We start from the raw sequence: 27,902 nt of genomic DNA on the forward strand, positions 1-27,902 counted from the left end.
GCCAAGCCTGAGCAGGGAGCACTGACCTTGCTTTTATTTCTCTGGACAGTTTTGCTTCAAAATAATTTAATCTCCTGTAAATTCACTTCTCACATTCAAACAAACTGCATGTGAGAATCTTTATTTTTGCTTTTTAAAGGGTTTCCTGGGTGTTTGGCAAATGTTGGGACTCAGGAGTAAGGTCTGATCACAAAATAAAAGGAGGCAGCTTTGTACAGAACAGCTCCAGTCACAGGGGCTGCACCTTCCCTGCTTTTAAAGTCATTTGGGCTTAACTTGATGGATTTTAATGAATTTTACAAGTCTGTTGTAGGCAGTACCTGGAATTGGCTGTTTTGATTGAGATCATGGGTTTGGGAGAACAGAACTAAGGATATAATGGGATTGTTGTGCTCTTTCTGTTCTCAAAAAGTACCTTTTTAACACTGGAAATGGCACTGAAGGAATTCATTCCCTCTGCTTGTTTAAGGAATAAGGTATAAGCAGCACAGGCATTCCAAAGATATGGGGGAATAAATACTGGAAAACCTGTTTCCATAGCAGTGGGAGCTTAGTGCCACTCACAGGGTTTGGAAAAACAAAACTCAGTGGCTGTGGGTGGGCAGATTTCCACCCTGAGCACCATGATTGTCCCTCTAAACTTAGGGTTTCAAACTGGCCTTTTTGGTTTAAAATTTCTCCCAATTGCTAGCTAGGAAATCCTGGAAATCACACACTTTCTGAGCTCTGTTTGTGTGGGGTTTTCCTCATTAACACCTTTGTTTTCCTGTTTGCAGGACTTTGCTTCCCGGGCTAAGCTGGCTGTGCAGAACCTGGTGCAGAAGGTTGGGTTCTTTGGGATCCTGGCCTGTGCCTCGGTGAGTTTTTCCCAGGAACAGGGGGATTTATGGGCACAAGCTGCAGCTTGGATGTACTGCCATGGGATTCATTTTTGTTTGCAGTTTCTGTGATCTCTGGGGTGCTCAGGGAAACAAAATCTGCTGGAATTGTGTTATGGTTTCTTTAGGTGTTCATGTATTGTATCTGGCATTCTTGACATCTTCAAATCCAGAGGTGTGCATGGACTGGAGAGTGGAAAACCACCTGCAAAAATCCTGGTTAGGGTGTCCATCCATTGCAATCCTCCCAAATCTGCTCTTTGGGTCCTTAGGAACCAGAGAGGGCAGAACAAGGAAACAAATTTCAGTCATGGCTGTGGAGCTACAAACTGCTTGTGGCCTTTTTAATCAAGAGGTGAAAGGAGCATCTCCAGTGATGCTGTTTTAGTTTTTGAGTAGGATAATGCTCTTCTTTCAGAATAAAAAAAATATTGGAGGTTTAAATCTCTCTCTGGAACTGGGAGGAATGGTGTGCCTTGTTCTTCATCCCACACACGAACTGTGGGATGTGATTGCAGTGAGGAGGGGAACTGTGGGACCCCCCCAATCCCATTTTTCTGGAATAACCACGGCATTACCCAGCTGCTGAGGTTTTCACTCCACACTTGCCCAGCATCTCTTGGTTTCCTAAACTGTAAAGATGACACAGCCAACTGCTTGCTCAAATGTAGGTAACCTGTGTTAGCTGGGGAGAATTAATCTGATTGGAGTTGCTGACATAAAGCTCCTGCTCACTAATCCTTTGAAATGTCTTCATGTTTAGAGTGGAGTCGTAGCCTGCGAGCTGCTCCTTAAATCCTCCCGGCTGGGGAGCTCTCAGGGTGCTGCTCCCTGCTCTGACTCAGTGTCCTGGGAGACATCCCTGCCCCATTCCCTATTCCTGTGTCACCCCCACGGCTTGGAGGTGGCAGGGATGAGTGACTGGGCAAGGTGGAGAAATGGAGAGCAGGAGGAAGAGAGGTGGCTGTAAACACCCTGGAGTTCCTGCTCAGTAATATTTAAACATTTGCTTAACTTCTTCCCCGCTTTGCTGCACAGGCCTTGCTCGGGCCCTGAGCTCCAGCTGGGCTGGGGGAGGGATGAGGAGCCACCAGGGCACGGCTGAGGGTTTGTAAATGTGCTCACACAAGAACTGCAGGAGAAAGGGAGAGGGGAAAGGTTCCAGAGGCGTTGCAAAAGCAGGGATGCAGAGCTGTCCCTTTGCATGGCACCTCTGGGTGAGGCAGGGGAACCAAGGCAGCCCCCCATGTGTGCTCCTTGCATTTGGCTGTGCCCCCACGAGCCCCAGGCCTTTGACTCAGGGTTTCTCTGGCTTCTTGCTGCTTCTCTCTGCACTACCAGGTGTCTCCTCTGCTTGCCTCCCTTAAAATTGTGATCTTACTTCTGGATTTTAGGCAGAGTTTTATTTGATGTGTTTTTTATGACTGGAGGACTTGCTGGTGAAGTGGTAACGACTGTCCCAGCTGTGGGTCCTTGTCTGTTAAGTGGTGGCTTCTAAACGCTGCATAAAAACACCATCAAATGGAAATTAGAAGTCTGCAAGTTTATCCAGTGAAGTCAACTGACTGTCCTGTTGTTTAGTGGCAGTAAGGAAGTCAGGATTGTCTGGAGTTTATTTCTATATAAAGGCAGCTCTGGGGAAGGAACAAAGCAAGAATCAGCTCCGAAGTTCCTCACTGTGACTTGTGAGAATTTGCCCTCTTGTCTCTGTGGGCTTTTTTTGGCAACTTTGAGTAACAAGCACAGAGAAAACCTCGCTGGCTGCTCAGACACCCTCCTGAGGACTTGCTGAGTAACTTCTTGCCATGGTGTGCTCAGAGGCACCCACAGCACCCCTGCCCCAAACTCACTGCAGGGATTAAAATGTTCTGTGAACCGACAAAAGAACCCTCAGACCAAGCAGCCAAGAACACCCTGGAGACCTGGAGCAGCCTTGGCTCCGGGGAGCCAAACGCTGTGGAGTCAATAATTGACCAGCTCCTGTGCCCAGAGCAGCTGCCCCAGGTAGGGAGGGAGCTGCTGCAGCCGAGGTGGAGCCTGCTCAGGGACCGTTCCGGGGCATGATTAGAGCCCGCTTCAGATTTCTTCCTCTGCAGGTGCTGTTGTGGCTGCTCATAAATCTGAATTGCTGCTCTCCAACAGCCCAGTACAACCCTTTCTCACAGGTTGCAGGCTTGGTGGCAGAGTGTCCTTTATTTTTTCCCAATCGACACTCTTTCTTTCTTTCTTTCTATATGTCACAAAACGCCACCAGTGCTGCAGTCTGTCACCCCAGCACCACACTGCTCCTGGGAGTGACCCTGCTCAGACACTGCCCCTGTGCTCCAGGCTGAGAGGGAAAGGTTGGAATTCGGATACTTTCTTGGTTTCATTTCAGAAATATTTTACAGATAGTATCACAATACCAAAAGTCAGGCCAACAGTTTAATAATAATAAAAAATTCTTTTAATTTTAAATGAAATGCATATGCTTAATAAAATCTAATCAGTGCTTTTAAACTGGATACATATGACTATAAATGCCAGTTTTTAATGTAGTTTCTCAGCTGGAAATCACTGGGGATCAGCTGGAACATTGGCTTCCAAGAGTGATGTGCCTGTCAGGGAGAAAATTCGATAAATCACTCAAAATGGCTTTGCTGTGGTTTCTGTGCATTTCACATGGAAAACTTTTCATTGGCTTTTTTCAGGATCCAGGGGTAAGGGGGGACCATGAGAATGGAATTGTCTGGGACATTGTCTAGCTGACTCCCAGAGACTTAAGTTATGTGGTGCGACATCAACATTTTTGTAATTATTAAGGCACAAGAGTTTTGGATCAAGTTGGGAGAAGGGGAAACTGTTCATTTTTCAAAATTTCAAGGTCTGTCGTGTTCCTGTCCATGCAATGTGTGCTGCAATTATTGAACCTCTTTCCCTTGCACTCCATAGATCCCAAACCCCTTGTTTGACCTGGCTGGGATAACTTGTGGCCACTTTCTGGTTCCCTTCTGGACCTTCTTTGGTGCAACCTTGATTGGAAAAGCCGTGATTAAAATGCACATCCAGGCAAGTGCTGCCCCTTCCTCGGGGCTGGGGCGGGGGGGAGGTGAAGCCTTTGATTCTCTCCCTGCCTGTTCCACTGTGTTACTTGGGAATGAATCCTGGAGTCTCCTTGCCCGACCTGAAGTAATGGAAATTAATTTGGTGCAAGGGATTTACAATAAAGGAGCTGCTGGGCTCCTCCAAACTGAGGCAAGTGAGTAATTTATAGCTGCTGACCTGCTCAGGAAATTGGTGGTTAGCCAAGGTATTTACCTACAGCCTGTACCAGACTGCCAGGGCTCCCACTCGGAGTGAACTCGCCTTTTTGGTAGCAAACACTCATTTGCACTTTGAAATGCCCTTTTTAGCTCAGTTCAGAAAACCCCACTGCGCCCTGCGGGGCTGGGCCAGCCCAGTCTGGGCGGATTTGCCGCAGTTTTGGGGCTGGGGCAGCGATTTTTGGTGTCCCAGGCCAGCTCATTTGGAAAGGGCCTGGCTTTGGTGGGCCCCGTTTTTCCTGCTCGCTCAGGGCTGTGCCAGATGTGCTGAGTTTGACAATCCAGTTGTTTTCACAAGATGTTGAGTTTTGCTTGTAAGTGCGTCACCGTTTGGTCCAAGGAGAGATGAAGTTTTGATTCCCTGGAGGATTTTCTGGTGTGGTCAGGGCTGTATCATGAGCTACGTCTCTGTTTGGGATGTTTTCAGCTGAGTTTGGGTTTTTGCAGTGCCTGTGCCTCTGTTGTTTGGAAATCTCTGCTGTGACTCCCATCAAAATAGCAGAAGCTTTTAGTATAAAATAATTTGTATTACAGCCTCATCAAGCTGCTTTAAAAATCTTTATTTTGCCCTAAACACAAGCTTTTTTCTTCCAATCATTTTTAAATGGTTATTTTGTTTTGCCCAGTGCTTAAACAGAAAACAATAAATAGATTTGGAAATTCTTCCGTTTACTGGGATAGAACAGCTTTTTCTCCACACTTATTTTTGTATTATCTGAATTTTCTTCTGCTTTTAAATCCGTGTGTTGCTCAAATGGGTTCTGGCAACACAGAAAAGTGAAATAATATTAGATCAATATTCCTTTTATTATTTTAATTGCCTTGTTCAGCTACCACAGTGTTTGCTGTGTAATTTATAGTGCTCCACACTCAGATCCCATGTAAGTGAAAAAACATTTCCCAGTGTCTTGTACAGTTGGTAAATCATCTGATTTTGTAATAGGCTCAGCTTTTAGAATTCTCTTTTTCAAGCACACCCTTGTGCAATAGCCTTGATTTTTTTGAGTGATCTGGCTGGACTTGGAATTTAGGAAATGTGAGAGTCATGGAAAGGCTTTTAATGCAATGTTCAGACAGGAAGTGAGTGACTGGTGCAGTGGCCATCCCGGGGCTGCTTTGAACTGGCCCCTTCCTCCGGACCACAGGAGCCTCTAGCTGCAGTCCCAGCCCTTGTTCCCAGCCTGGGGAGGGCAGCTCTGCTTAGGCCAGGCTTAAATTGGTCTGAGGAGGCTGTGGGAGCTGTGTGTACCCTCAGCTACCACTCACAGGCTGCTCACTCCTTGCTGGCGAGCAGGACGAATGTGCAGAGGCTGTTTTAACAGCATTTTAAGTGGTTTTAGAAGTGGTAAAATCATGGGCATTGAGATTTTCCGCGAAATAAGATGTGTTACAGAAGTTTTTAATTGAAATTACTCTGTTGCAAACAGTTTGGTTTATCACAGGCACTCTCACAGGTGCCCAAAGGCTCTTTCTTTGTTTTTCATTGAGTATTTTTTGTTGTTTCTGTCTGAATCAGGGAGACTAAAACACATTATTTTTCCCTCCTGTGATCTGGAAGCCCATGTGTTTGTGTGAGGGGCTGTGAATTTCTCTGGCTGTTTTTCCATTCAGACATTGTTGACGGAGTAAAGTGACCTTGAGCTTCTGGGAATGGGAGTTTGGGGAGGATGAGAATGGGCAGCAACTGGCTGCAAAAACACTGCAAGAAATGCAAACTGTGAGCAAAGAGAGGCAGAAAGCGAGCAGCTTTTCTCTCTCCTGCCCCTTTTTGAGGAGAATGTTGAAAAATAAAGAGGAGAGGAGGGAAAGCTGGGTAGGAGCTGCTTGGGAAGGAACACAGAGTGTCCCCCCCATTGTCTGTGCTTCCCCTCGGCTCCAGGCTTTCTGTAACTGCTCTTTTCCTTCCTACAGAAACTCTTCGTTATTATCACGTTCAGCAAACACATCGTGGAGCAGATGGTGGCCCTCATCGGGTGAGTAATTCCCAGCACAGTAATTAATACCTGCACCCATTAAGTGGAAAAGTACTGGAGGAGTCAGCTCAGATGTGCTGAGGGCGTGCTTTGTTCCAGGCTTAGCCCCACACAGAGTTTAGGTCTCACTTGCAGCTCCTTCCCCGAGTCCTTGGAGAAGTTTGCTGGCCCGGAGGCTCAGGGTTGTGGGGTCAGCACTGAACCTTCAGCCCAAAGCAGGATCCAGCCCTTCCACTCACACATCCCTGCATTTACAGCTGCACATGGGCTGTTTGCCCTGCATTTTCTGCAGTGGTGTAGTGTGATCCTATGGCAAAAAATGAGAAAGTTCATAGAAAATTATAGAGAAAAATCACAGAATTCTGTGATTCTCTATTAAAAACCTGAGATTTTATGCAGTGCTCCAGGATGAAAATAAACATCCTCCTTAACTGGAACTACCTTATACATTTACAACATTAAATCTCTCATAAAACATCAGAATGAGGAATTTGGTCTGTAGAGTTTGATCCCCATTCTGTTAAATTTGGTAGAAATGAGTTTCCATGGATGAAATGTCCTGATTTTGAGAAGGTTTGGTTTGGGTTAATATTTAATGAATTCTTTAGTAACTGGTGCCTATTTTATTTTTTATGTTAAAATATCAGTTTAAAACAGGAAAATTAGGCAAACCCTCAGTTGGCAACTGAGAGGGGGAAAAACAGACAAAAACCAGATTTACACTAATGAAGGTGGGACACTGAAGGTGAAGTGTTGGATTTATTTGCCTCACATTTTACCTGTTCAGTCATGAAATTCTGTGTCATTTTAAAATCCGTTGTTGATGCTACCCTTCCCTGTCAGATAATCCAGCAAATACCATCAAACCATGCAGGAGTTTCATAAACTGCTTGGATGCAAACAAAGGATGCAGTTTAATGAATTTAAATGTAGGCAGCTGCATCAAACCCTATGGATTGCATCCAAAATTCCCATTTAATTGTTCAGAGCAGGGTGGAAGCTCCTGCCTGTTCTCAGGGCACTGCTGGGTTCAGGGATATGCAGGGTTGGAGTTTTAAGTGTGAGTCTCTAACATGGAAATGGAAAGTTTTATTGTCAGGGGGGTTGGGTTTTTTAAAACTAAAATGAATCCAACCTCTAGTCTTAAATCCATAAAATGAATTCCAAGGTGTTTCTGCTTCTCCAGGGTTTCTTCTCTGGGGCAAATGGATATTTTGCTACCCAAAGTGTAATAACTATTTTCACATAAAATCTGCACTCCTCAAGAAAAGTTTGAGGGGAGGAATGTCTAGAAATAATTCCTTTTAAAACAAAACTCCAGGCAGGGATGCTGTACAAAGAAAAGGAGTGTCAGAAGAACCTGGCAGGGCATTTCACTGATGAAACAAATCCTGCCTGTATTATTCCTGATCTTCTGCTCGAGCATCTGCTTTGTACCTAAACTCACAATGAATTTGTTGCTTTGAACATTATTTTGAAAAGAGGGGGAGAGAGAGAGAGAAATGTGGTTTCTTTTAAGCATCTTGAGTTTTTTTCAGTATCAATCACTCCAGACAGTTTGATCTGCCCCTAGCTCAGGTACATTTCCAAGGATTTACTCTCCTGTGGATGCTTTGAGCCAAAACCAGTAGATTTTTCCTACTTCATCTGTCTTGGAGATAATTTTGCATTGAATTACTTCGAATGCATTCACAGGAGCTCTGCTGGGTTCGAGTTTTATTGGAGGGTTGATGTCAGAGTTAAAAAATGTTCCTGGGAGACAGTGAGATTTTTGGAATGTCCCGGTATCCTTGACTTTTCTCAAGCTGTCTCCAGCATTACCTCATCAATTTCTGTTAGAGTGGAGCCTCAAACATGTTAAACAATACCTTGCTCTAAAAGCCCTATTATTGAATTAAAACAGAGCTCTGTTTAATGGTCAGTAACTTTATTTTAATCAAATTCTATCCACCACAATGACTTTAGACTTTCTTTGTCTGGGCTGTTGCTCTTACACAATAGGAAATATCTGAGCACAACACCTGAAAATAATGAACATATTGATAGCCAGGATAAATGGAACCTAGACAGAAGATTAAATTGTGAGATAAAGTCTGAGAATATCTGATTTTATAAGCCAAGGAGAATTTTTTGACATTTATGTGATTTTTAATCAAAAAGCAAAGCTGATTCATGTGCAGACCTTGCTCTTTATTGTCACTGGATGCTGCTGGGTCCCACAATGAGCCTGCCATAATCAGGCTGCTTTAATACCATTTAATTTGATTTTACAGTTTTGTCTAGGTCTCCATTATAAACAGATCATAAAATATTTTTTTCGGTTAATTAAATAAAAAAGGAAATGGAAAAGAAAACATGGCAGGAAATTAAGAAGCTGTTTATAGAAAATTTGAAATTTTTTGAGAATTTTTTTGGTGGTAGCTGGAGAACAAAAACAGGACAGAGGGTGAGTGGTGGCAACAAACCTTGTTGGGGAATGAGGGAGATGAGTGGGTTTGAGAAGTGGGGTTGGTGTGAGGTTGAAATCCAAGCTGAGAAGGATTTGCAGAGGTGCTGGAACTCACTGGGGCTGGGAATTTCCAACCAGTTCCACCAGTCACTGCTTTGAGTTGTTTTGTTGGTGCCTCAGTGCTGGAAGAGGATCCTGCTCTCCCTGAGCTTTGGTGAGGGAAGATGCTCTGGAGGAGTTCTGTGTTCTGTCCCTTCAAGAAGACTTTAATGCTGATTTTAGGCCAAACCCAGCCCTGTTCAGACATTTCATTATGGTGTGTGTTGTGGGGTTTTTTGGCTCCTCTATCTTTCCGTTCCTATTTTTTACCTACAGCTGCAGGGCTGTTTGTGAGGTCACACTGTGCAAAGTGCTTCAAAGCAGGATGATGTTTGCTGGGAAGTGGCAGTTTTAAATGTAGATTAAGAATGCCCAGAAAACTACTGAAGAAGTAGTTCTCAAAGCACACACCATCCACAAAACCGTGGCCATCCATTCTGGTGGTAAATGTTCAGAAAGAAAAAAAAAAAATCTGCATTTTTTAGGGAGAAATCCCGCCCTGCAGGCAGAGATTCCCTCTGGCTGTAGGTGGTGATGAACTCTGCAGTGTCTGGGATTGTTCACCAAGAGGTGCCCAGGTGCTGCACCAGGGCTGGATCCTACAGCAGCAGCAGTGAATTTTACCTGCAGTAAATCAGAATCCCAGAATAGTTTGGGTTGGGAGGGATCCTAAAGCTCATCCAGTCCCATCCCACCCTGCCACGGGCAGGGACACTTTCCACTGTCCCAGGCTGCTCCAAGCCCCGTCCAGCCTGGCCTGGGACACTTCCAGGGATGAGGCAGCCACAGCCTCTCTGATGCCTTCCTAATTTTAAGACTCATCTATTCAGGTAATTAGTGAGTGAATAAACTGATTTGAGGTTAAAACAGAAACCAGTGAGATTGTGCTACTTTGATTTTTAAGTCCCTTGCTCAGTGCTGCGTTCTGTGGGTGTCACCTCTGAGAATCCAACATATCCACCCAAAAATATCAGGGCTCCTGAAGTGTCCTTAACTCAGTGGTTTTTGTGGAACAGCTGTCCACCCTTCCCAGCTCTGCAGGCCAGTGTGAGTGATTGCACAGCTGAAAGAAAAGCAATTTTTTGGTCACAGGTACTGGAAGCATTGCCTGGACAAACCAGTTTGCTGCTATTTCTTGTGCCATAATTCTTTGCTTACAACTTAATCTCAGTTGATGCTGGTAAAGGGAGCGTGGTGTTCCTTTCACCCAAAAAGCACAAATGAGATCATGGTGACTGATGTGACTGGAAAGTTTGCTTAAAGACTGTTGGGGGGTTTTTAGTCAAAAATAATTTACAATACAGATTTAGGTTACTTCTTTAGAACACAAGGCAAGAAGTGATAAAGGAACAACTAGAAATATTGTCCTGGAGTGGGAAGAGCTGGGCAGTCACTTCACAACCTCCTGAGAGGAATTTTGAGAGGTTAAACCAATACCCCTGGCACTTGTTGGTTCAAAACTGAACAACCTTCCTGGCAGAGGTTCATCAGAAACCTGGGGGATGTGCCCTAGGCATAGCAGAGTAGCTGCACACAAAAATGGCCCTGAAAGGGACACAGATGTGGCTGAAATTTGAGGACCTCTGGTGTTGAAAGCCTTCCAGTGGATCACAACAGAATTAGAAGAGTTTATTTGCAAAAGGCTTGAAGGATTTAACTCTGAATAAGCAAGGGGTTTTACCCTAAATTGAGTTTTTAAAAAAGAATCTTTAAAAAGCAAGCAGAAGTTTTGTTCCAAAGAGCAGCAGTGAGCAGAGCTAAGGATGGGCAGGTCAGAGATGTTGCAATTCCTAATTTTGAAAGGATTGATTTAACATAACAGAATGTCCCAAGGAAGAAAGCCCTGGAGCCTCCTGGGCTGCCCTGGGCATTGGAGCGTGGCTCAGGTGGAAACCACGTCAGACCTGGGCCCATTTGAGCTCTGTAAACTTCACCAAGATCTTTCCTTTCTTCATCTCATAAAGCAAATGAAGCTGCCAAGGAGCCTTTTAACCCCCAAACCTTCCTGTTGATCCTGACCATAAACCAGATTTATTTTCTGCAGCTTCAGAGCTCTGGGCACAGAAAACAGCTCAGTTCCAGAGCCGTGCTGAGGCTGGGGGTGGTGGTGGGAGCTGGGGGCTCTGGTTGCTCCTCAGGGGCTGGGGAGCCCAGGTTTGGCTGGAAAGGGAGCTGGGTCCAGCTTTGGGCTGCCCCAGCCCCCAGGATTCAGGTTTTGGGCAGCCCCAGATTTCCCTAAGCCCAATCCAGGTTTGGACTGCCCCAGATCCCAGGATTCAGGTTTTGGGCAGCCCCAGCTCCCAGAGCTGAGTCAGGCTCAGGCTGAGCCCCTCTGAGTCACTGCAGGGTCCTGCTGGTGGTGCAGCCTCGGGGAAATGGATGGTTTAAATACTGTGAGAATCTTTATCAGCACAGGAAATGACAGCTCATTAAAATACTAACCGTTAAGCCAGTTTAGATCACTGTCTGGAAAAAAATTAACCATTGAAGGCTCAGAGGACTCACAGGAAGAAAGGTGCCCTGTTTAGACAGGGGACACGTTATGCAAATGATTCAGCTTTGCTAATTGGCCAGTGACATAAAAATATTTCCACTGGAATCTGTTTTTCAGTGGTTTAGAAAATGTCTGACTTCCAAAGAAGTCGATACCACCGTGCTGGAGTGAAACTTCTGAGGGAGGGAGGGAGGGAGGGAGGGAGGGATGGCTGAAATACCCAAATTCGGTGCCTGTTCCTAAATGTTTTATGGCTTTGGAGCTGCAGGATGGATTTTTCTTGTGTTCTCACAGGGGGATGGAGAAATGGGAACCAATTGGTGTTGGTGGGATTGTTTAATGGTGTTTTCCATAATTGTTGAGAAGGTGAAAGCCTTTGCCTTCCCCCTCCGGCCTGGCTGTCAATAGTCTGATTGAAATAAATTATTTTAGAAGAGCTGAAGGTCCAGGCAGGGAGGAGCCCATCCCAGCACATTCCCTTTCTTTGTGAGATCCCTCAGTGCCACTTCACTCCCTTTCTGCAGCGGGAGATAATCCCTGGCCTTGGGCAGTGCCTGGGCAGTGCCAGCCCCACGGGGATTTGCCTCTCGCTGCTCTTCTGTTGTTCCCTGTTGTCTTCATTTGGAATTGTGGTGGCATTTCCCAAAGGATGTTTTTCTCTCGGTGTTTCAGCCCAAAAAAGCCGAATCTGGGCAAAACCTGCTGGTGTTTGTCCCGAGCCCCCGAGCATGTGGAGTCTGAGGGAAAGGGATTTTCCAAGCTGAGGGCTGTGGATATTGGAGGGATTATCCATAAAGTGGGGCCGTGACTCAAAATTGCATCACCTTCCCGAGCTGTGTCCAGCCTTGTTTGCACCTTCTATTTCCCCATAGGGCTTTGGTTTCCCTCCAGGTTAGAATTTCCTTGATTAAATTAAATTAAATTAAATTAAATTAAAGAAATGCCATGTTTGTGACCCCCCAGTGCTCCCAGTTTGCTGAGCATCCCCCTGGGGGAAGGATCCCAGTTTTTCACAGGGGTCAGGCTCAGGGCTGGCTGCACTGAGGTTCTAACTTACATTTTTAATTTCCATCAGAACAGCTCAGGGTTAATCAGCTGCTTCAGCATCTCTGGATGTTCGAGGTCTCTTATAAATGGGAAACTTCCATAAACTTTCAAATTTTCATTCATGAAAAATCCCGTGGTTTTGTTCCCAAAATTTGAGTCTGCAGTGGCAGCTTCTTTCTTTTGGAAAACACTTGTGAATTCTAACATTTCTCTCTGGAAAAGCAGGCAAATATCCACATGTGCTTTGATAAAATGGGAATTCTATATCCTAATTTATGGTCTGACAGATTTTTTGTGAGATATTGGTGCAATGACACTGGAAGGCAGCATTTGATAGAGACTTGTGCTTCAGCATTTAGCAGAGTTGGAATTAATTCCTGAGTGTTCCCAACCTCTCCAAGCAGGGGCTGAGAGATTTCAGTCACTCAAGAGCAACCCATACTTGTAAAGATCTTGTAAAATGAAAATTATGGCTTATGATTAAGTAGTCTTAAGTAAGTATTTTTAATATTAGTAAAAATGCAGATGACTGGAATACCAAATTCCTCCTTTTTGTAAGCTGGCCCAGGGAAAATACACTTTTTTTCTCCTGTGGGTTTGGTGCTTCATCCTGGTGCCTTTGAGAAAAATCCTCTCTGTAGTTCCAATGGTTCTGTTATAAAGATTTAAAGTTTCCCAAAAATCACTTAATGACCAGTGAAAGGCATTTGAGGTGCAGCTGTTGACAGTTGTTCTTGGAAAAGAAAATTAATAAATTTAAACACAGATTTGCTGTAACTGGACTGGAAGTTTTAGGAGTCAGATTCTGCAGGTTCTTGGTGTAATTTTAAAAATAATCCTCAAGCAGTTTTGCTGAATCTCTGTCATGTGGTGCTTCAAACAAATGGGAATTTTGTTTGATTTATTGGAAAAAGAGCTTTGAAATTTGTCATTTGGATAGAAATCATAGCTCTGAGTTAAAAATAAATAAATGTGCATCTGTTTAATTACAGATACCAGGTAACAGTTCTGAAAACAGGCACCAAGGGGATTTTTCAGTGAATACAGATTTTTAATGGGTATCTATGTTGTAGTATTGGAAGTCATGTTTTTGACTGAAATGTTATGCTTTTAATAAATTTAAGATTATCAAAGGCTAGTCCAATTTTGGGGTGCTTGTTCTCAGTTTCAGTTCCCTGTGAAACATTAAAATTTAGCAGAGAATCAGAATGGATCTGAACGAAAGTTTAATATTTAACGTTAAGAGTTTCTAAAACAACTTCTGAATCAAAACTTCTTCTGAATCAGAATTTCTCCTTCCATATTCTGGATTTGAAAGAAAATGGGTTTGATTCCCGAAGGAATACGCAGGGAATGGGGTTTGCATTATTCCGGGATTATTTCCCAGCATCTTCCTTCTCCCGTCCTGTGAAATTCGCGGTTTTTGAAGGTGCTGAGTGCAGGAATTGTGATGCAAATCTGGCCCCTCTGGCCCGGCCCTGCCTGGTCCTACCCGGATCCCACAAAATTCATCCCCAAGTCCTCCCCCTCCTCCTCGGATCAGCGCAGAGGGATCTCCGAGTTGGATTTGTGAGGTTTGCAGGGACACAGAACACACTTATTTCCAATTAAATTAAATTATTTTTAAGATTTTTAGATTTAAGATGATGCCTTCGGATATCAGGTGGCACATATCTGGGTGATTAAATGATTTAATTTGATCCAAAAAAGCACCAGTAACTAATACTGTGCTGCCAAGATGGGATTTCAAGAGTTTCATGTGGATTCCTGATTTTTTAGGTTTTCCTTTGCTTATTTTACTCCTTATTTAAATCTCTGCACAATTTTTTTCAGAATTAAAGTCTTTACAAATGTACAAAAAATTGCAGATTTAGAAGCTGAGGTCCTTGCATTCAGGATCTTGTAGATCTTCAAAATTACTTTAATAAAATTATTTTGTGCACTTAATTAATTGTCGTGCTCAGAAAAGGGAAAAAAAAGGGAATTGTTTAGTGAGAAAAATTTTGAAATATTGTTTTGGTGCACCAGGAGCTCCTCAAGCCTCTGAACTTGGGTTTCATGTTTTTGTTCTGTGTTTAAGTCAGTTTGGGGACTGACTGAGTTCAGTTTCTGTGAAGAACGGAGTCATTTGAACACCACCCTGTTAATCATTGATCCCTCATCATTTAAATATTCCTCATTTCTTAATCATGCAGAAGTCGAAAAGTAAACCATTACCTTGCAGTCGCTCTTCAGGCTCCCAAGAACTGTCTGAAAAAGAAAAGAAACCTCAAAATGTTCCTCATGTTCAGAGTGTGACTCGTCCCGGAGTCCCTGGGAGAGCTTTTCCCAGGAATAGTCAGCGCTGAGACGGCTCTGGAACACTGGGAATCCTTTGGAACATTGACACACTCTTGTGTAAAATGGATAAGGGACGTGCTTTGGGCTCCACAGGTTTTTGTTTCCCTGAATTTTTACCAGTCCGGGCAGAGAATTTCCTCACCCGTTTGTCTCACGGGGCGGTGAATCACGGGGGAAGCGACCTTCTGCTGGGAAATGGGTTCAGAAAACCTCCTTTGCCCCTGGCCATGAAGGAAATAGATTTACTGGAGGAGAATGAGACACTTTGTTTCGTGCTTTTCATAAATTCCTAAAATTAGAAAGCTGTTAGTTTTTAATTGGGCTTTGGCCTGGAAAAGGGAATATGGTGTCAGAATAGGAGGCTGAGGGGAATGGTTTGAGTCACCCAGAGGGAGATGGTCAATTGTACAACTTGCTGGATGTACAAGTGGTGTATCCTGGGTCTGAAGTGTGTTTTACTAAACCCTCCCTGGAGTAGCAGCAGGAGTGGTGGAAATAATAAAACCAAATAATCAAAATTTAGGTGAGTTTTTTTAATGTAGAAGAGCATGGTGATTTCTTTAAAATTAAACAAAAAAATCTCCTTTCTCTTTGAAATCCAAGTGGTCAGTAATGAGAACTCCCCCGTGGCTGGAGTTAGGATGAGGTGGATGGTGTGGATCCAACTCTGGGAGCGTTTTCCCCACACAGCTCAGGCCGTGGTGATCATTTAGAATTTCTATTTGATTTGGGAGGTTTTGAGGGGTTGTGACCATTCTTAAAGGGTTTTGGATCTCCTGCTAAGTAGGATTTAAGGAAAAGCTGCTGGAAGCCTGGAGGCTGCTGAGAGCCTGCCCAGCATCAACTAAGAGCGCTCCGGTTCCCAAAGCGGGATGTTTCCAACATCGGGAACAAGGTGTTCAGCTTTTGTGCGAGCCCTCTGCCAGGGAGCCTGGCCCGATTCGGGGCAGGGTTCAGATCGCTCCTTTGTTCCTTTGTTAATCCCGGCTCGGGGGAGGCGCTCCAGGATCTGCTCCCGCATTCTTTTTGGGAAGGGATGACGCACGGATTGTCCTAATAAGGACTTGGCTGGGGCGAGGGGCCGGCTCCGTGCGGGAGAGGGGGCGAGGCTTGGGGCGAGCAGTTTCTTTTTTAACCGAGGGATGACACAAGCCCCAGTCATTTCCTTATTAATCGGTTCAAACCAGTTCTTACAGGAACTGCCGCTGATAAATGTGGGACTTCTCCGAAGTCATTCATTGGGTTCTCAGCGCCGCTGCCTCCTCCTGCCTCCAAGGAAATGCTCCCGCTCCCGGCTTCTTCCTCTCTTCCCAGCACTGTCTTGCTCAGAAATATTTTTCTTTTTAAGCACTTTTTGAGGATCTGGGGAAATACATCCCTCCCGAAGTATCAGATCAAAAGATGAAATGTGTTTTATTTCGTGGGTTTCTGTTTTCTCGAGTAGCTTCAAGTTTCCTTCTGAGCTGTGGCTCAGCCTGAACTTTGTTCTGATTAGGTAAAGTGGTAAGTTTAAAAAAAATGTTTTTTGTTTTTGTTTTTTTTTTCTTCCCTATTTTGTCTTGTTCTCCTGGATGAACTTTCCATCAGTGCTATTCCGAGTATAGGTCCTTCTCTTCAGAAGCCATTTCAAGAATATTTGGAAGCTCAGAGGATAAAACTTCACCACAAATCCGACAGTGCTGTGCCACAGGTAAGACCCTCTTTGCCTCCCTCCCTCCCCAGCTCATTTTTCCCTTCCCTGCCTGTCTTTGCCTTGTAGTTTTTACCGATGGAACTCCCGATTCTGTTTTTCAAAGATCTGCACTGACCCAGGGAATACATAAAAATCTCATTTTAAAAGCAACCTGGGAATTAAAAATATTAATTGTGTGCAACTGCATTTAAATCCTTTCGAGAATAAATGAAAGTGTAAAGCAAAACCAGTGGTTTGTCCTGCCTCTGCATTAGCTGCCTCTTGGGAAAGTTAAATTTAAGGAGAAAAAAGTTGCCTTTCCATGTGAAATGGTAACAGACTGGGCAGCACCGCTGCCTTAGAAGCCAGTGGGATCTGTGGCTCAGTGGACAGTAAGAGAAATAAAATCCCCAAGCCTTTAGTCTTTGAAAGGAAAAAAAATTACAGTGTTCAGAGCAGGTACAAGGGGCAGAAGTGTACTTTCATACAGAAAAAAACCCTTAAAATTTAAAAAGCAGTATTTTAAAAAACTTGCCCTGAATTTTCAGTGGGACAGAGCAACTTTGATATGAAATTCTTTAGGCTGCTGAGGCGTTTTGAGATAAAATCCGTGAATCCAACTCACATTTCACGTGCAATATTTGTAGCTGTTGGGAATGTCCCTTTGCCCATTTTACCACAAAAGAGCCGGACTGGGGAGGCTCTGGCTGGAGTCAGGAAATGTGCAGTGATTTCTGGGCAGGGATTTCTGGGCAGAGCATTGCTGCCCTCCTTTGACAAAAAGCACAACGTGAGAATTCCCGTGAAGTGGCACCGGCGCCGCAACTTCCAGGGACACCAGAGTCGGATCCTAATGGGGAGATAACCCAGAATGGGCAGTTTAGGGAAAAAACACATTGTTAACCAATGACCTGATTGTTTTCTCTGCGAGGAACATGACGGGGGATGTCAGGCAGGGGCTGCTAATTCTGAACTCCACGAATTGTTAGCGAAGACCAAACAATACTGGGAATAATAAATCACTGTGGGAGCACACTGGGAACGATCGGGGTTCGTCATCTGCCCGCCAGTGGATTTGGCAGCCCCTCCTGCATTGTCTTTCAAGGGACTAAAGTCAGCTTTGCAGAGGGACCTGCAGGAATCCTGTCGGGTTGCACTTGGTTCCTGTTTTTAATTTGATTAATTGCAGAATAAAGACACTGTCAGGCTTTCCCCTTTCACCCAGAACTCTCCGTTGTTCTGTCCACTAATCTTTATTCTCCTCCTCCTTCTGTTTTGTCTCTTCAGGGGGAAAACTGGCTATCCTGGATGTTTGAAAAATTGGTGATTGTCATGGTTTGTTATTTTATCTTATCTATAATCAACTCCATGGCCCAGAGCTATGCCAAGCGACTGCAACAGAAGATGTACTCCGAAGAAAAAACCAAATGAGCTTGGGAAAAATGGGAAAAACCCCAGGATGGGTTTTGGCAGACACGAGAAATGACACATCTTTTCATATGTTTAAAAATCAGCATTATTCAAAAGGGGAAAAAATTTTTAACATCAATTTTCAACTCTTAACAAGGTTTTTTTTTGTTTGTTTGATTTTGAAAGTAATTTGGATATTAGAGCAAAGGTTTCATTGACAAACTTAAAAATGTTAACGTAAGGTGTAAATGCTTCACGAGTCTGGGTTGTGGTTTACAGGATGGACAATGGGATGTTAAATGGAGTTTAACACAAATGTTGTCCATCCAAATTACTTCCAAAACTGATTATTTAATACTCTCCATCTCCTGATTTAACTTCAGACTGACCTGAGGGTAACGTTTCCTTTTGAAGGGTGGCTGTTTTGCTTTTTCCATAACTTTCAAGACCATCAAAATGTAAATAACTGAGTACAGACTGGGTACCACCTGTTGCATGTCCCTCATGGTAAGGCTGTTCTGTCTGAATTCCCAGTGTCCCATTGCATTGCACGCTGGAAAAGCCACCCTCTCCCACTTCATGATGTTAGCAGAGATGGTTGATGTCAAATGCTGAAGCCAACATTTTTTATTCTGTATATTTAGAATGAAGTTAAGATAAAAACTTTATAAAGTCATCTTTGATCATTCCAGAATTTCTTGTGTCAGTCTTTTTAAGCTGTTTCTTTTCCTCTCTCACTTTTGGATGCTCTGTGCATGTTTGCTCATCCTTCCTGTACTAATGGTGCTCAAATCCTTTGTTCTTTTTTTGTTTTGTTTTGTTCTTTTTTTTTTCTTCAGAACTTCTTGCTTAGCAAAGGAAGGAGGGAAGGCCATGCCTTGCTTGAAGCACAGTCACTGCTTAAATAGATTAAATAGAGAACAAGATTGGTTATCCTAAATTCTGCTCAGGTGTTTGCCCCTGAGGCCAGAACTGTGGGCAGTGGAGGAGAAGAGAGGGGGAAGAGTTAAGATTCCAGCTGAAAGCAGATTTTATGGCTACCCAGCAATGGTGCAGAGAACTTCAGAGAACCCTTAACCTCATGCTTTTAAAGTCAGATTTGTTATGATCAGTGTGTGTCAGTTCTGATGTACAGGAACAGAATTGATATTAAAATGGCTCTTTTCCCTCCTTAGTGCATAAATCCCCACTGCTGCTGTACCTGTATCGCTGCTCTGATCACTTCTGAACGATTGTTTTTTACTTTTATCCTAGGGGGTAAGCACCAAGAATTAATTTGCCTTTCTAATTAGCATTCTCAGGAGGTGGCCCAGAGTCCGGGGCAGCTGAGCTGCTGCTCCTGCTTAGCTTAGGCTGCTCGGTGCCCCAGGTTAGGCAGGGCTGGAGCCAGGTGTGTTCGACCCTGCCCGAGTGTCCTGTCGTGTTGCCAGCGTCGTGCCATGCCATGGCTGTACCATCCTGTCGGATAGCTTATCAGACTGATGTTGACTGTTGGATCTCATGGCAACAACAGTCGGTAGGCTGTCTGACATTTTGGTATCTCTCATCTGACTGTTTCTCATCCATCCCCAGCTGTTTCCATTGAGCATCAGCAGCACATCAGTGTCTTTGGTCGGGCTGGAAATGAGCTCAGAGGGCCCGCGGTGCCGCAGTCCTGCAGAACAAAGCCCTTGTAAAGCTTCCCCTGGGGGGTGAGGTTTGTACCGATGCTCTTGGCTTCACAGGGAACTTCAGGCAGTGCTGGGAATGAGTGGGGAGGATTTGCATAGACTGCTCGGACAGATTCAATTCCAATATCTGAAAGTCTGAGCGCAGGATTTGGTACGAGGGAGTTGAAAGCACAAAGGCCGTTCAGCTGCTCCTGGTGATTTTTAAAAGGTGAACAGTATTTACTAAATCTTTCAAATTTTTGCCCTAAATATGGCCTTTGAAAATAATGTCACAAAGAACTCGTTCTGGTACAATTCCAAACCCCACAGCTCTGTTTAGAACTTCACTTTTTCAGCCTACAGACCCCTCAGAGTTGCATTTCCCCTCAGGACACTGCATCAGTGACAGCCCTTGGCTGCTCTCCCCACTTCTAGTGGCAGCTTTTTGGTCCCCAAATCTGTCACCTGAGTGACACAGGTATTTATTAACCTCTCACACTTCTGGGAGGGGTTGGGGTTCCTGTGTGCTCTCAGGTTGGAATTAGGACTCTGCAACAACAACTAAATGAGAAAAAAAGCCCTTTTCTTAGAGCCTGAGCCAACAAACTGCACCTTTCTAAATGCTTTAGAGGTCTCCTTAAAATTCTGCCTCTTGCCTGCTGGAAAACCACAAGGAAAACTGAAAGCTTCCTCCCACTTTTGGTTCAATATGTTTACATATATACAGTGTGAAATATATATATATCTATAGTTCTTCAGCTTGTGTTTCCATGTGTCCATTCCAATAAGCTCTGCTGTTAATTTGAAGCTTTCTAACACTTAAGGAAGTGATCATTCTACCTGCTTCTACCGGGGATATAAGACTTGGTAAAAGGTAAAAAAAACTAATAACAGAAACAAAAGTGACACAAACCTGATGAGATCTGCAATGGATAGCTTTATGTTGCTTGAATAAACAAAGAAATAACGTTTCCCAGTGTTTATTTCAGCTGGATTGTTTCCATTCTCTGTCTTGAACTCTCTTGGTAACACTGTGACATTTGCTGTCCCAAACATTCTCCGGTGTGAACACAGAAGATAATTCAGCAGTTGCATTTTGTGCCTTCAGAGAAAGACTCAGCCTTTAGCATTTGACCTGAAAACATGGATTTTGCTCCCTTAACCCAAAGTTTCCTTTTGTTGCACATAATCTTCATTACACATTGGAAGCAGTCAGTCAGTTCAGTGTGTTGGACACAAATCCAAAGGGAGCTCTTGCAAGAGGAACAATCTTGGCACAAATCCCTATTTTTAGCTGCTGTTTCTTGTAGTTAGCCACTAAATAAAGTATCTTGGGGTTTTTTTTTCTGGGAATGACTGAAAATCACACGGAAGTAACAGCCCTCTAAGAACAGCTAATGACTTTAATGTGATGGAGATTTTTTTTTTTGTCTCATTATCTGTGGAACGAGGTCAGGTAGGGCTGCAGCTCCTCCTCCTCTGCGTTCTCTCCTTGTTTTCCTGCCTGCCCTGAGGACTGAGCCTCCCCGAGCTCTCTGAGGGCACCGAGAGGTGTCAGTGCCCCTCTGCTGGCAGCCACCCCGTGCCCCAGCAGGCAGGAATTGTTGGTGTAAGCAAAGCTCAGGTCACACCGAGCCAGGTCAAGTCAAACCGTCCAGTTCCAGCCTCACATCCATCAAAATAGTCAGGAAAGCTGCTGCTCCCTGTCCTGGAGTTCCTTCCCTCCGTGCCAGTGTCACGCTGTGTTTCTGTTCGAACAGCTCCCTCAGAACTCCCCCAGCTGCCTGTTCCTGCTAAAAGATCCTTGTCATTAACACTTGACAGTGGCTTAATGCTGTTCCAGAGAGTCCTTCCCTGCTGTGCTTTTGGCCTTCATTATTTAATTTGTTAGAATCAGCCTCCCTCTCGCTGCAGGCACAAGCTAAACACTCTGGATGTTTCCCTGATTATCAAGCAGAAATGTAAATATTAGTGAACAAAATTGATGGCAGGTGTAAAGATAAGTGGGGGTTGGGTGAGTTCCTTGGAGGTAAAAATAATCGGTTTTCTTTGAAGCACATGGTTAAAAAATACTTTGTAATCAGCAGTTAAAAGGCTGAATGTAATTATAGATAAGGTAATTGAAATTACTCTTCTGAGATTTAATATTATGCCCTTTTTTCTGTAAATTTGGTGGGTTTTTGGAGAAGAAGGAAAACCAGTAAGTACTTCACCCAGGTCTCCGGATTGCAGCAGCCGGTGGTGTGTGGGTGGGGATCCTGCTGGGCAGGTGAGGGATCAGTGCTGGATCACTGTAACCTCAGGAGAGGGGAGTGGAGCAATCTCCTTCCCTGTGAAACACCTCTGATGGATTCAGACATGAGGGTAAATATTTGCATGTGCTCTTGCAAACTCATTTTTAGAAGGATTATGCCGAAAAACTCTCAGAGCCTGCTGTGGCTTTGCTAATTTAAGTGCCTAATTGAGGGCATGAAGTGCTGGCATGAATTTCATTATATGTTTCACTTGTTTATTGATGCATCCACTCGGCTTTCATAAAAGGCAGCAGAACATTGTTCTGGCAGTGGCGTCAGAGGGAGAGGCTGGAACAACCTGGGTCAGTTGTCACAAGAGGGGAAGGAGCTCAAACACAGAAACTCACGGCTGTTCTGTCACCTCCCAGGCACAAACAAACGGAGAGAGCCCAGCAGTTAGTGAGTGCTTGGAATGTGTTGGGAATTCAGGAGAAAAACTGGTATTTTGGTCAAAAAAGGGGATTATTACCCCATCTGAAGAGGCTGTTGAGGCCATTCATTGTGTTCATTTCTGGTGGTGTTCAGGTGTGGTAAAACAAAGGTGCAAATGTGAAGCTGTGGAACGGGCTCAGCTTGGGTTTAGTTTACTTTAACGCTGCCCTTTGTTGTGCTGAGGGCGTTTTATTATTGTTGTTATTATTATTCTCATCCCTGGAATGAGTCAAAGAGCAGTGGCTCCATTAGCATTAAACCAAAGGTCACCTTTCTCTAGAGCTCGTTTGAGGAGCTGCTGAGGTCGGGGGCAATGTGGCATCTTCGTGTTCCAGGGGAGTCGCTCCCAGTTCATTGTTCGGGTGTTCCAAGAAGCTTGCCGGGGTTGTTGCCGGGGTTGCCCGGGCAGTGGCAATAAGGAAACTGGCGGCTGTTTCCTGCTGAAAGGCGAGAGATAGGAGTTGTCAGCTCGGGGTATTGTTCCTGCTCCGATAACGGCCCCGCGGCCACACCCGGCTCCTGGAAATGGCTCTTCTGGCCCTGTAAAACGGGTTGGTGACTCTGGTACCACCTGTAAGAAATTCTTAAGAGAGCCAGTGCATTTCCCAAAGCTTGTTGTATCCACCGGAAATGACCTTGTGGTGCCTTTTTCCTTCTGTACCCTCAGGAAATAACCTGGCAGTTCCCTTGCAGGAGCTGCTGCTGATTAAACATCAATACCTTGTTCAAGGCTCACACTTTGAGGGACTGTGGTTTTCCTCAGAAAGTTTATTAGGATCTCTCTATCCTTTGATGAGAAAAGCAGGTTGCTGTGCTCGTCATTTCTCTGTCTCAGAGAGAAAACACATGTCCAGATTTACAACATTGTGCAAATCTTGCCATGGTCACAAAACCTCTCTGGTCTGGTTCAAACCCTCACTGATCTCAGTGCCTCGTTTGCTGCAGCTGTTTTCTGGAGAGCTCTTAATATTTAGGATATTTTCATAACAACACATTTCATTTCTCAGATTCCTGGATTTGTAGGTCTCTCCTCAACCCAGCTGACCTCTTGTGACACAGTCAGTGCATTCCTGGGTGTTGTGTAAGGCTCGAGGTGGGGAGCAGCAAGGAAGAAACTTTTAAGATGCCTGAAGCTGGTATTTACTTGAGTTCCAAGTAATGGATGCCAAAACCATTTTCAAAGCAATATTTTGCTACTGCAAGTGGTGATTTTAATTGTTACCTCCTTTAACTTCTGTACAAAGTGTCTCTCACACTTCTATGTGTGGCAAACCCCACTGCAGCCCTGGAGCACCGGAGCCTTGTGGCTGCCGAGGAGGAGCCAGGTGTTTGTGGGAGAAGTGAGGCAATCTTTGGCAACAGATTTCAGTTGTGACTGAGAGATTGTTCCAATTAAGTGAAGAAGGAAAGGGTTTAAGTGTTGTTTGGCAGATCCTGAGAGCCCTTGCTTGAAACTGTCACTGATGTCCCATCCCTTGGGCCTTGGAGCCCTCTCTGCCCTTGGTGTGGAGCAATTTTTGGCCAAGTTGAAGCCTGAACTTCAAGTTTCTTCCCCAAATTTGGCATATAAAGGAGAGATTCACAACTTCAAATCACTACATAAACACAATTGCTGACTTAAATGACTCACAGTCAGCTAACATAGGCTGGAGTTACCCGAAGTGGGGTGGGGAGGAAATTTCCTGGTGTTTGCAAGTGACAGAAGGACAGGACAGCCAGCAGCAAGCATGGAAAGATGGATCCTTGAACTCAGGATTGTTCCAGGCCATCTGGAAAGCAGCAGCTCTGAATTAGTGCCCAGCTCTCACCACCCTCACTGAGGATATTCCAGGGAGCAGCCACAGCTGCCCTTGCCAGCCAAGTCCAGGCAGGATTTTATTCCACCTTCAGCCTGTGGGATGAGGCCACTTCCCACTTGGCTCCACGGGCTCTGCTCTCCTGACGTGCTCCTGTAAATGATCCATTACATCTTGGAGACTGCTGGGCAAAAGTTCAAATTCAGTCCTGCCATCTGACCACAATTACACCATTCTCAGGCAACTGAAGTGTATTTTTGTGAGCCTTAAATAAACGTGACATTGTCCATGTAACCAAGTATGTAGAATGATCATTTTTGCAGAACGCACCCATTTCAGTGTAAATCCAACACGGGGCTTGTTTCTCCTCCATACAACCAGTGAAACAAAAGCTCAAGCAATGTTTTTCTGTCTTGTTGTTGTTGTTTAACCAGTGGCTTATTTTAGTTTCTCCACTTAATGCTTTTACTTTTAAAGTAGGAATATTGGCCTAGAGAGCACCTTCATTTTACTTATTTTTTATCTTACAGTGTAACATTTGGGATTTTAAAGTTAAGACAAGAAGGTTTCTAGCACCTAATTCACACAGATAAGGGTGACTTTCTTATGAGCCACTGTTTGATATCTCTCAGGCTTGTATGAACATGGGGTTAAAATTTACATATCTTCCATGATCTTTATCATGCAACACATTTACTCTAAAAATTGCCTTTATTTCCTAACGAGCAGCTTCTCCAATCTCTTCTCTCGGGCCGTTTTCACCTTTTCCACGTGCTCCCTGTGGCTGGCAGGAGTATTTGTTTGGCCACCCTGCTGTAGCTCCTGGAAAGGGTTAAACGGGGTTGTGCTGCTCCAGGGCGGGGGCTGAGTCAGTGCCCCACCCGGGCAGGGGAAGTGGCCGTCTGCAGGGACAGGATTCCCACAATGTGAGCTCAGAAGGGACCATTGTGAGCCCCAGTTGGACTGAAAGAGCCGGAAAGGCTCAATGGTTCAAATTCAGGATTATCAGCTCCACTTCCAGCCCGTTAAAAGCTGCCTGAGTGTCCGGGCTATGCCTCTGGAGCGTGGGCAGAGGCTGGAGCAGGAAGCTCCGGGGGAATTTGCTGCCTTGGAAAAGCTGTGTCTGGGCTGCCCTTGAGGAAAGGCAGCAGCTCAGTTCCTTTTTGTGCTCTATCGGATCCATGAATCACTTTCCTGATTCCTCCTGTGCAGTTTTTAAAGTGGTGTCGAGCAAAAAGCAGATTTCTTTAAAGTACACTTGGTCCTATTTCCTTTTGGATGTTTGGGCTCTCATTTCATAATATTTATCTCTACTAAATTTATTAGCAAATGCAGAAAGAAGTGAATTATTCATTCAATACCCTTTTGTACCTTAGTGTTTCTCAGTAATGTTTCAACTGGTAATTTGAATACAACTTCCACCTTTCATGTATTAAACCCTGGTTGTTGTGGGAACCACAGATTTTTTCCCTTATATATTTCCTTCCTTCCTGTGATGGTGCTGGGTTTAACCTTAAAAGCACCAATATCTATTATTTATGCCCCCCCCAAAAAAATTCTATCTGTAACTACCTCAGTGCCTGTCACTTGCCAAACATTTTAAAGCATTTTAGGTTACTAAAGGTTATTTTTGTTCCTGGGTTGGATTTTGGTGGGTTTGTTTTGTTTGTGGGTTGTTTTTTAGGGGGTAGGGCATTTTTTTGTTTGTTTTGTTATTTGTGTTCAAATATTCTCCTATTCATGAAATGTCTGCTATAGTTGGAGTCCTTGAATCAGCTTCCAAGTGAGCTGCACCTGTCCATTCCAACAAACAATAGTGAGATTTGGAGCATTGTTCCTGGTTTATGGACATCCTGTCGGGACTTTGCCTACAACAAGCAAGGTCAAGGCCACTGATTCTGCTCTTCCTGTCTCTGAGCCATTGGCTTGTGCTGACCTTTGATCTACCTCATTAATTGTAATTGTTAATGAAATTAAGGCCTTCTTCCAGGCTCCATTTCCATAATTAATTTTATCAATAACAGAGAGAATTACTCCTCCACCTTTTAATGTAATTGTAAGTGATGAATATGTGATAGTAGCTATTTACTTCCTGTCACTTTGACCCTTTCCACATCCTGGGGAAAAAAATAAAGGAATCCCATCACAGATCAAAAAAATGAAAGCTCAGTTTGGGAAAGGGTGTGAGAATTTCAGGACTGAAAAACATTCACAGGAAGAAGCTTAGAGATGCATAAAACAATTCCTGTCAGCCCCTTCTCCAGAGCAGTAAGGGATTATAACAGCTAAAATCTGAATTTTTGCTTTGGAGTTAGACATCTCGCCTGTGTGCTCTGTTTCCTGACATGGCACAAATTCAAACAAACAAAAAAAGACCAAATATCCTGCTCCATTAGCTGGAAGTGCCATAAATAATAAATATGGGTCTGTATCATTCATAGGGCACTAAGCACCTGCTGTGTTTGCTTCATGCTCAGAGTTATGAATACATACAGATAACATGAGGTTATTTCTGCAATAAAGTTATTTATTGCTACAGCAGTACAATGACCCATTGCTCTCTTCCTTGTTTCTCAGAGAACTTACCTGTCCTCAGCCTTTTGAAAGTCTCTTTTACCTGTTCTGTGAAGTGAGGAGGAAAAGGATTCCTGGGATTTGGCCATTTTTTCATGGAGTTACCCATTCTCATTTCTGATACTGGAAATTCTGTTTGGGATCTGCTGAAAACACCAGGGAAATTTATTTCTGCGTTGCTGAACATTCTGTGCCTTTTGGAGAAGGGAGAAGCTCACCATGGTCTCCTTTCCTGACCCTTTGTTCCTGCAAACTCAAATTGCCTGTGCTGTTTGTCTGAACTTCTTGTGCAATCTTTCCTGCAGTTTCTTCTGTGAAAATACCCAAATTAGACAATGGTTGAAAGGGACAGAAACACATCAGAAAACCCCTTTTGACCAGAGCAGGCCCCAGCTCTGAGCTGCCATCTTTTGAATGAAATGGCATGGGAGAACAGTGTGATGGGGGGAGGAATGGCAAGAATTCCCAAAGCTCTCCCTACCATTAATGAAAAGCTAATAGAGGCTAATAGAAGAAAGCTCTAATCTTTAATTCTACTGTACTGTTTTTATTTTATTTTAATTCAGTGTGTGCCTTCCCAAGCCATTCCATCCCTTCTCCTGCCAGGAGGGAGCTGCAGCTTCCCAGGGCACCACCTTGTGGTCGTGGTAAAATTGTGCAAAAAAGAGCCAAGTCCTTAAATTGACTTTGGAAATCATAAAATGTATTCTATTAATTATATTATATCAAATAAATGCTCTTAGAGCTGCAATCTAACAGCCCTCCTCATCTCAAATATGTTTAAGTAATTAACAATGTAATTAGCTTATAACTTACAGGGAGAAGAACAGGAGTAGTTTTGCTAAGTGAAATGGTCAGAAAAGGACATAATTATCATCTCTAATATAAATTGAGGATGACAGGAAAATGAAGAACTCTTCATATTTCTTTTAAAAGATGGTTCAAAACTTTTGTTGTTTTGTCAAAATTAAGGTCCTTAAAATAGAATTTAATCTTGGTTTGCTTTAAAGGAAAGCAAATTGTATCTTGAATGGCACCCAGATGGGGCTTGGATTAATAATTCTGATTCTGTGCATTTGTATCAATACTGAAGCATTCAGAGGGCAAAGTGTTATAATGAAAATTTTAAAGTGGAGGATCAGGAATGCCTGACTGCTGCAGTCAAGCACTTGTTCAATTTTTATCAAGTATTAGATCATGGTAGTTGAATATTGAAGGACCAAAAATGATGTTCAGAGACATAGCTACAGTATATAGCAAATGTATTGAAAAATAGGTATTTATTAGATATATTAAATACCTATATATATATAAATATATATTAAATTATACAAAGAATAATATGAATATATCAATATATTCAGTTCAGATTCAGTTCTTGCTATTCACAGACACACTTCCTAAGACTGAAAAATAACTCCAATACAATAACTCACATACTTCAGGAAGTTGATGGAAGGTTTCCCAGCTTGGTTCTTTCAGTAAATCTCTAT

The 27,902-nt window shown here is 43.7% G+C and overlaps 1 protein-coding gene across 1 annotated transcript in view; it reads left to right on the forward strand.

The window, feature by feature from the left end:
* Nucleotides 1-18,346, forward strand: part of VMP1 (vacuole membrane protein 1) — a 59,136-nt gene extending 40,790 nt beyond the window's left edge. Inside the window, exons 9-13 of the mRNA XM_082294858.1 lie at nucleotides 777-857; nucleotides 3,810-3,926; nucleotides 6,092-6,153; nucleotides 16,170-16,272; nucleotides 17,542-18,346. Of these exons, the coding sequence (XP_082150984.1) occupies nucleotides 777-857; nucleotides 3,810-3,926; nucleotides 6,092-6,153; nucleotides 16,170-16,272; nucleotides 17,542-17,685 (507 nt within the window). The 3' untranslated portion in view covers nucleotides 17,686-18,346. The remainder of the gene's footprint in view (nucleotides 1-776; nucleotides 858-3,809; nucleotides 3,927-6,091; nucleotides 6,154-16,169; nucleotides 16,273-17,541) is intronic.
* Nucleotides 18,347-27,902: the final 9,556 nt, after the last annotated feature.

Source organism: Coloeus monedula (assembly GCF_965178545.1).
Source record: "Coloeus monedula genome assembly, chromosome: 20".
Lineage (NCBI taxonomy): Eukaryota > Metazoa > Chordata > Aves > Passeriformes > Corvidae > Coloeus > Coloeus monedula.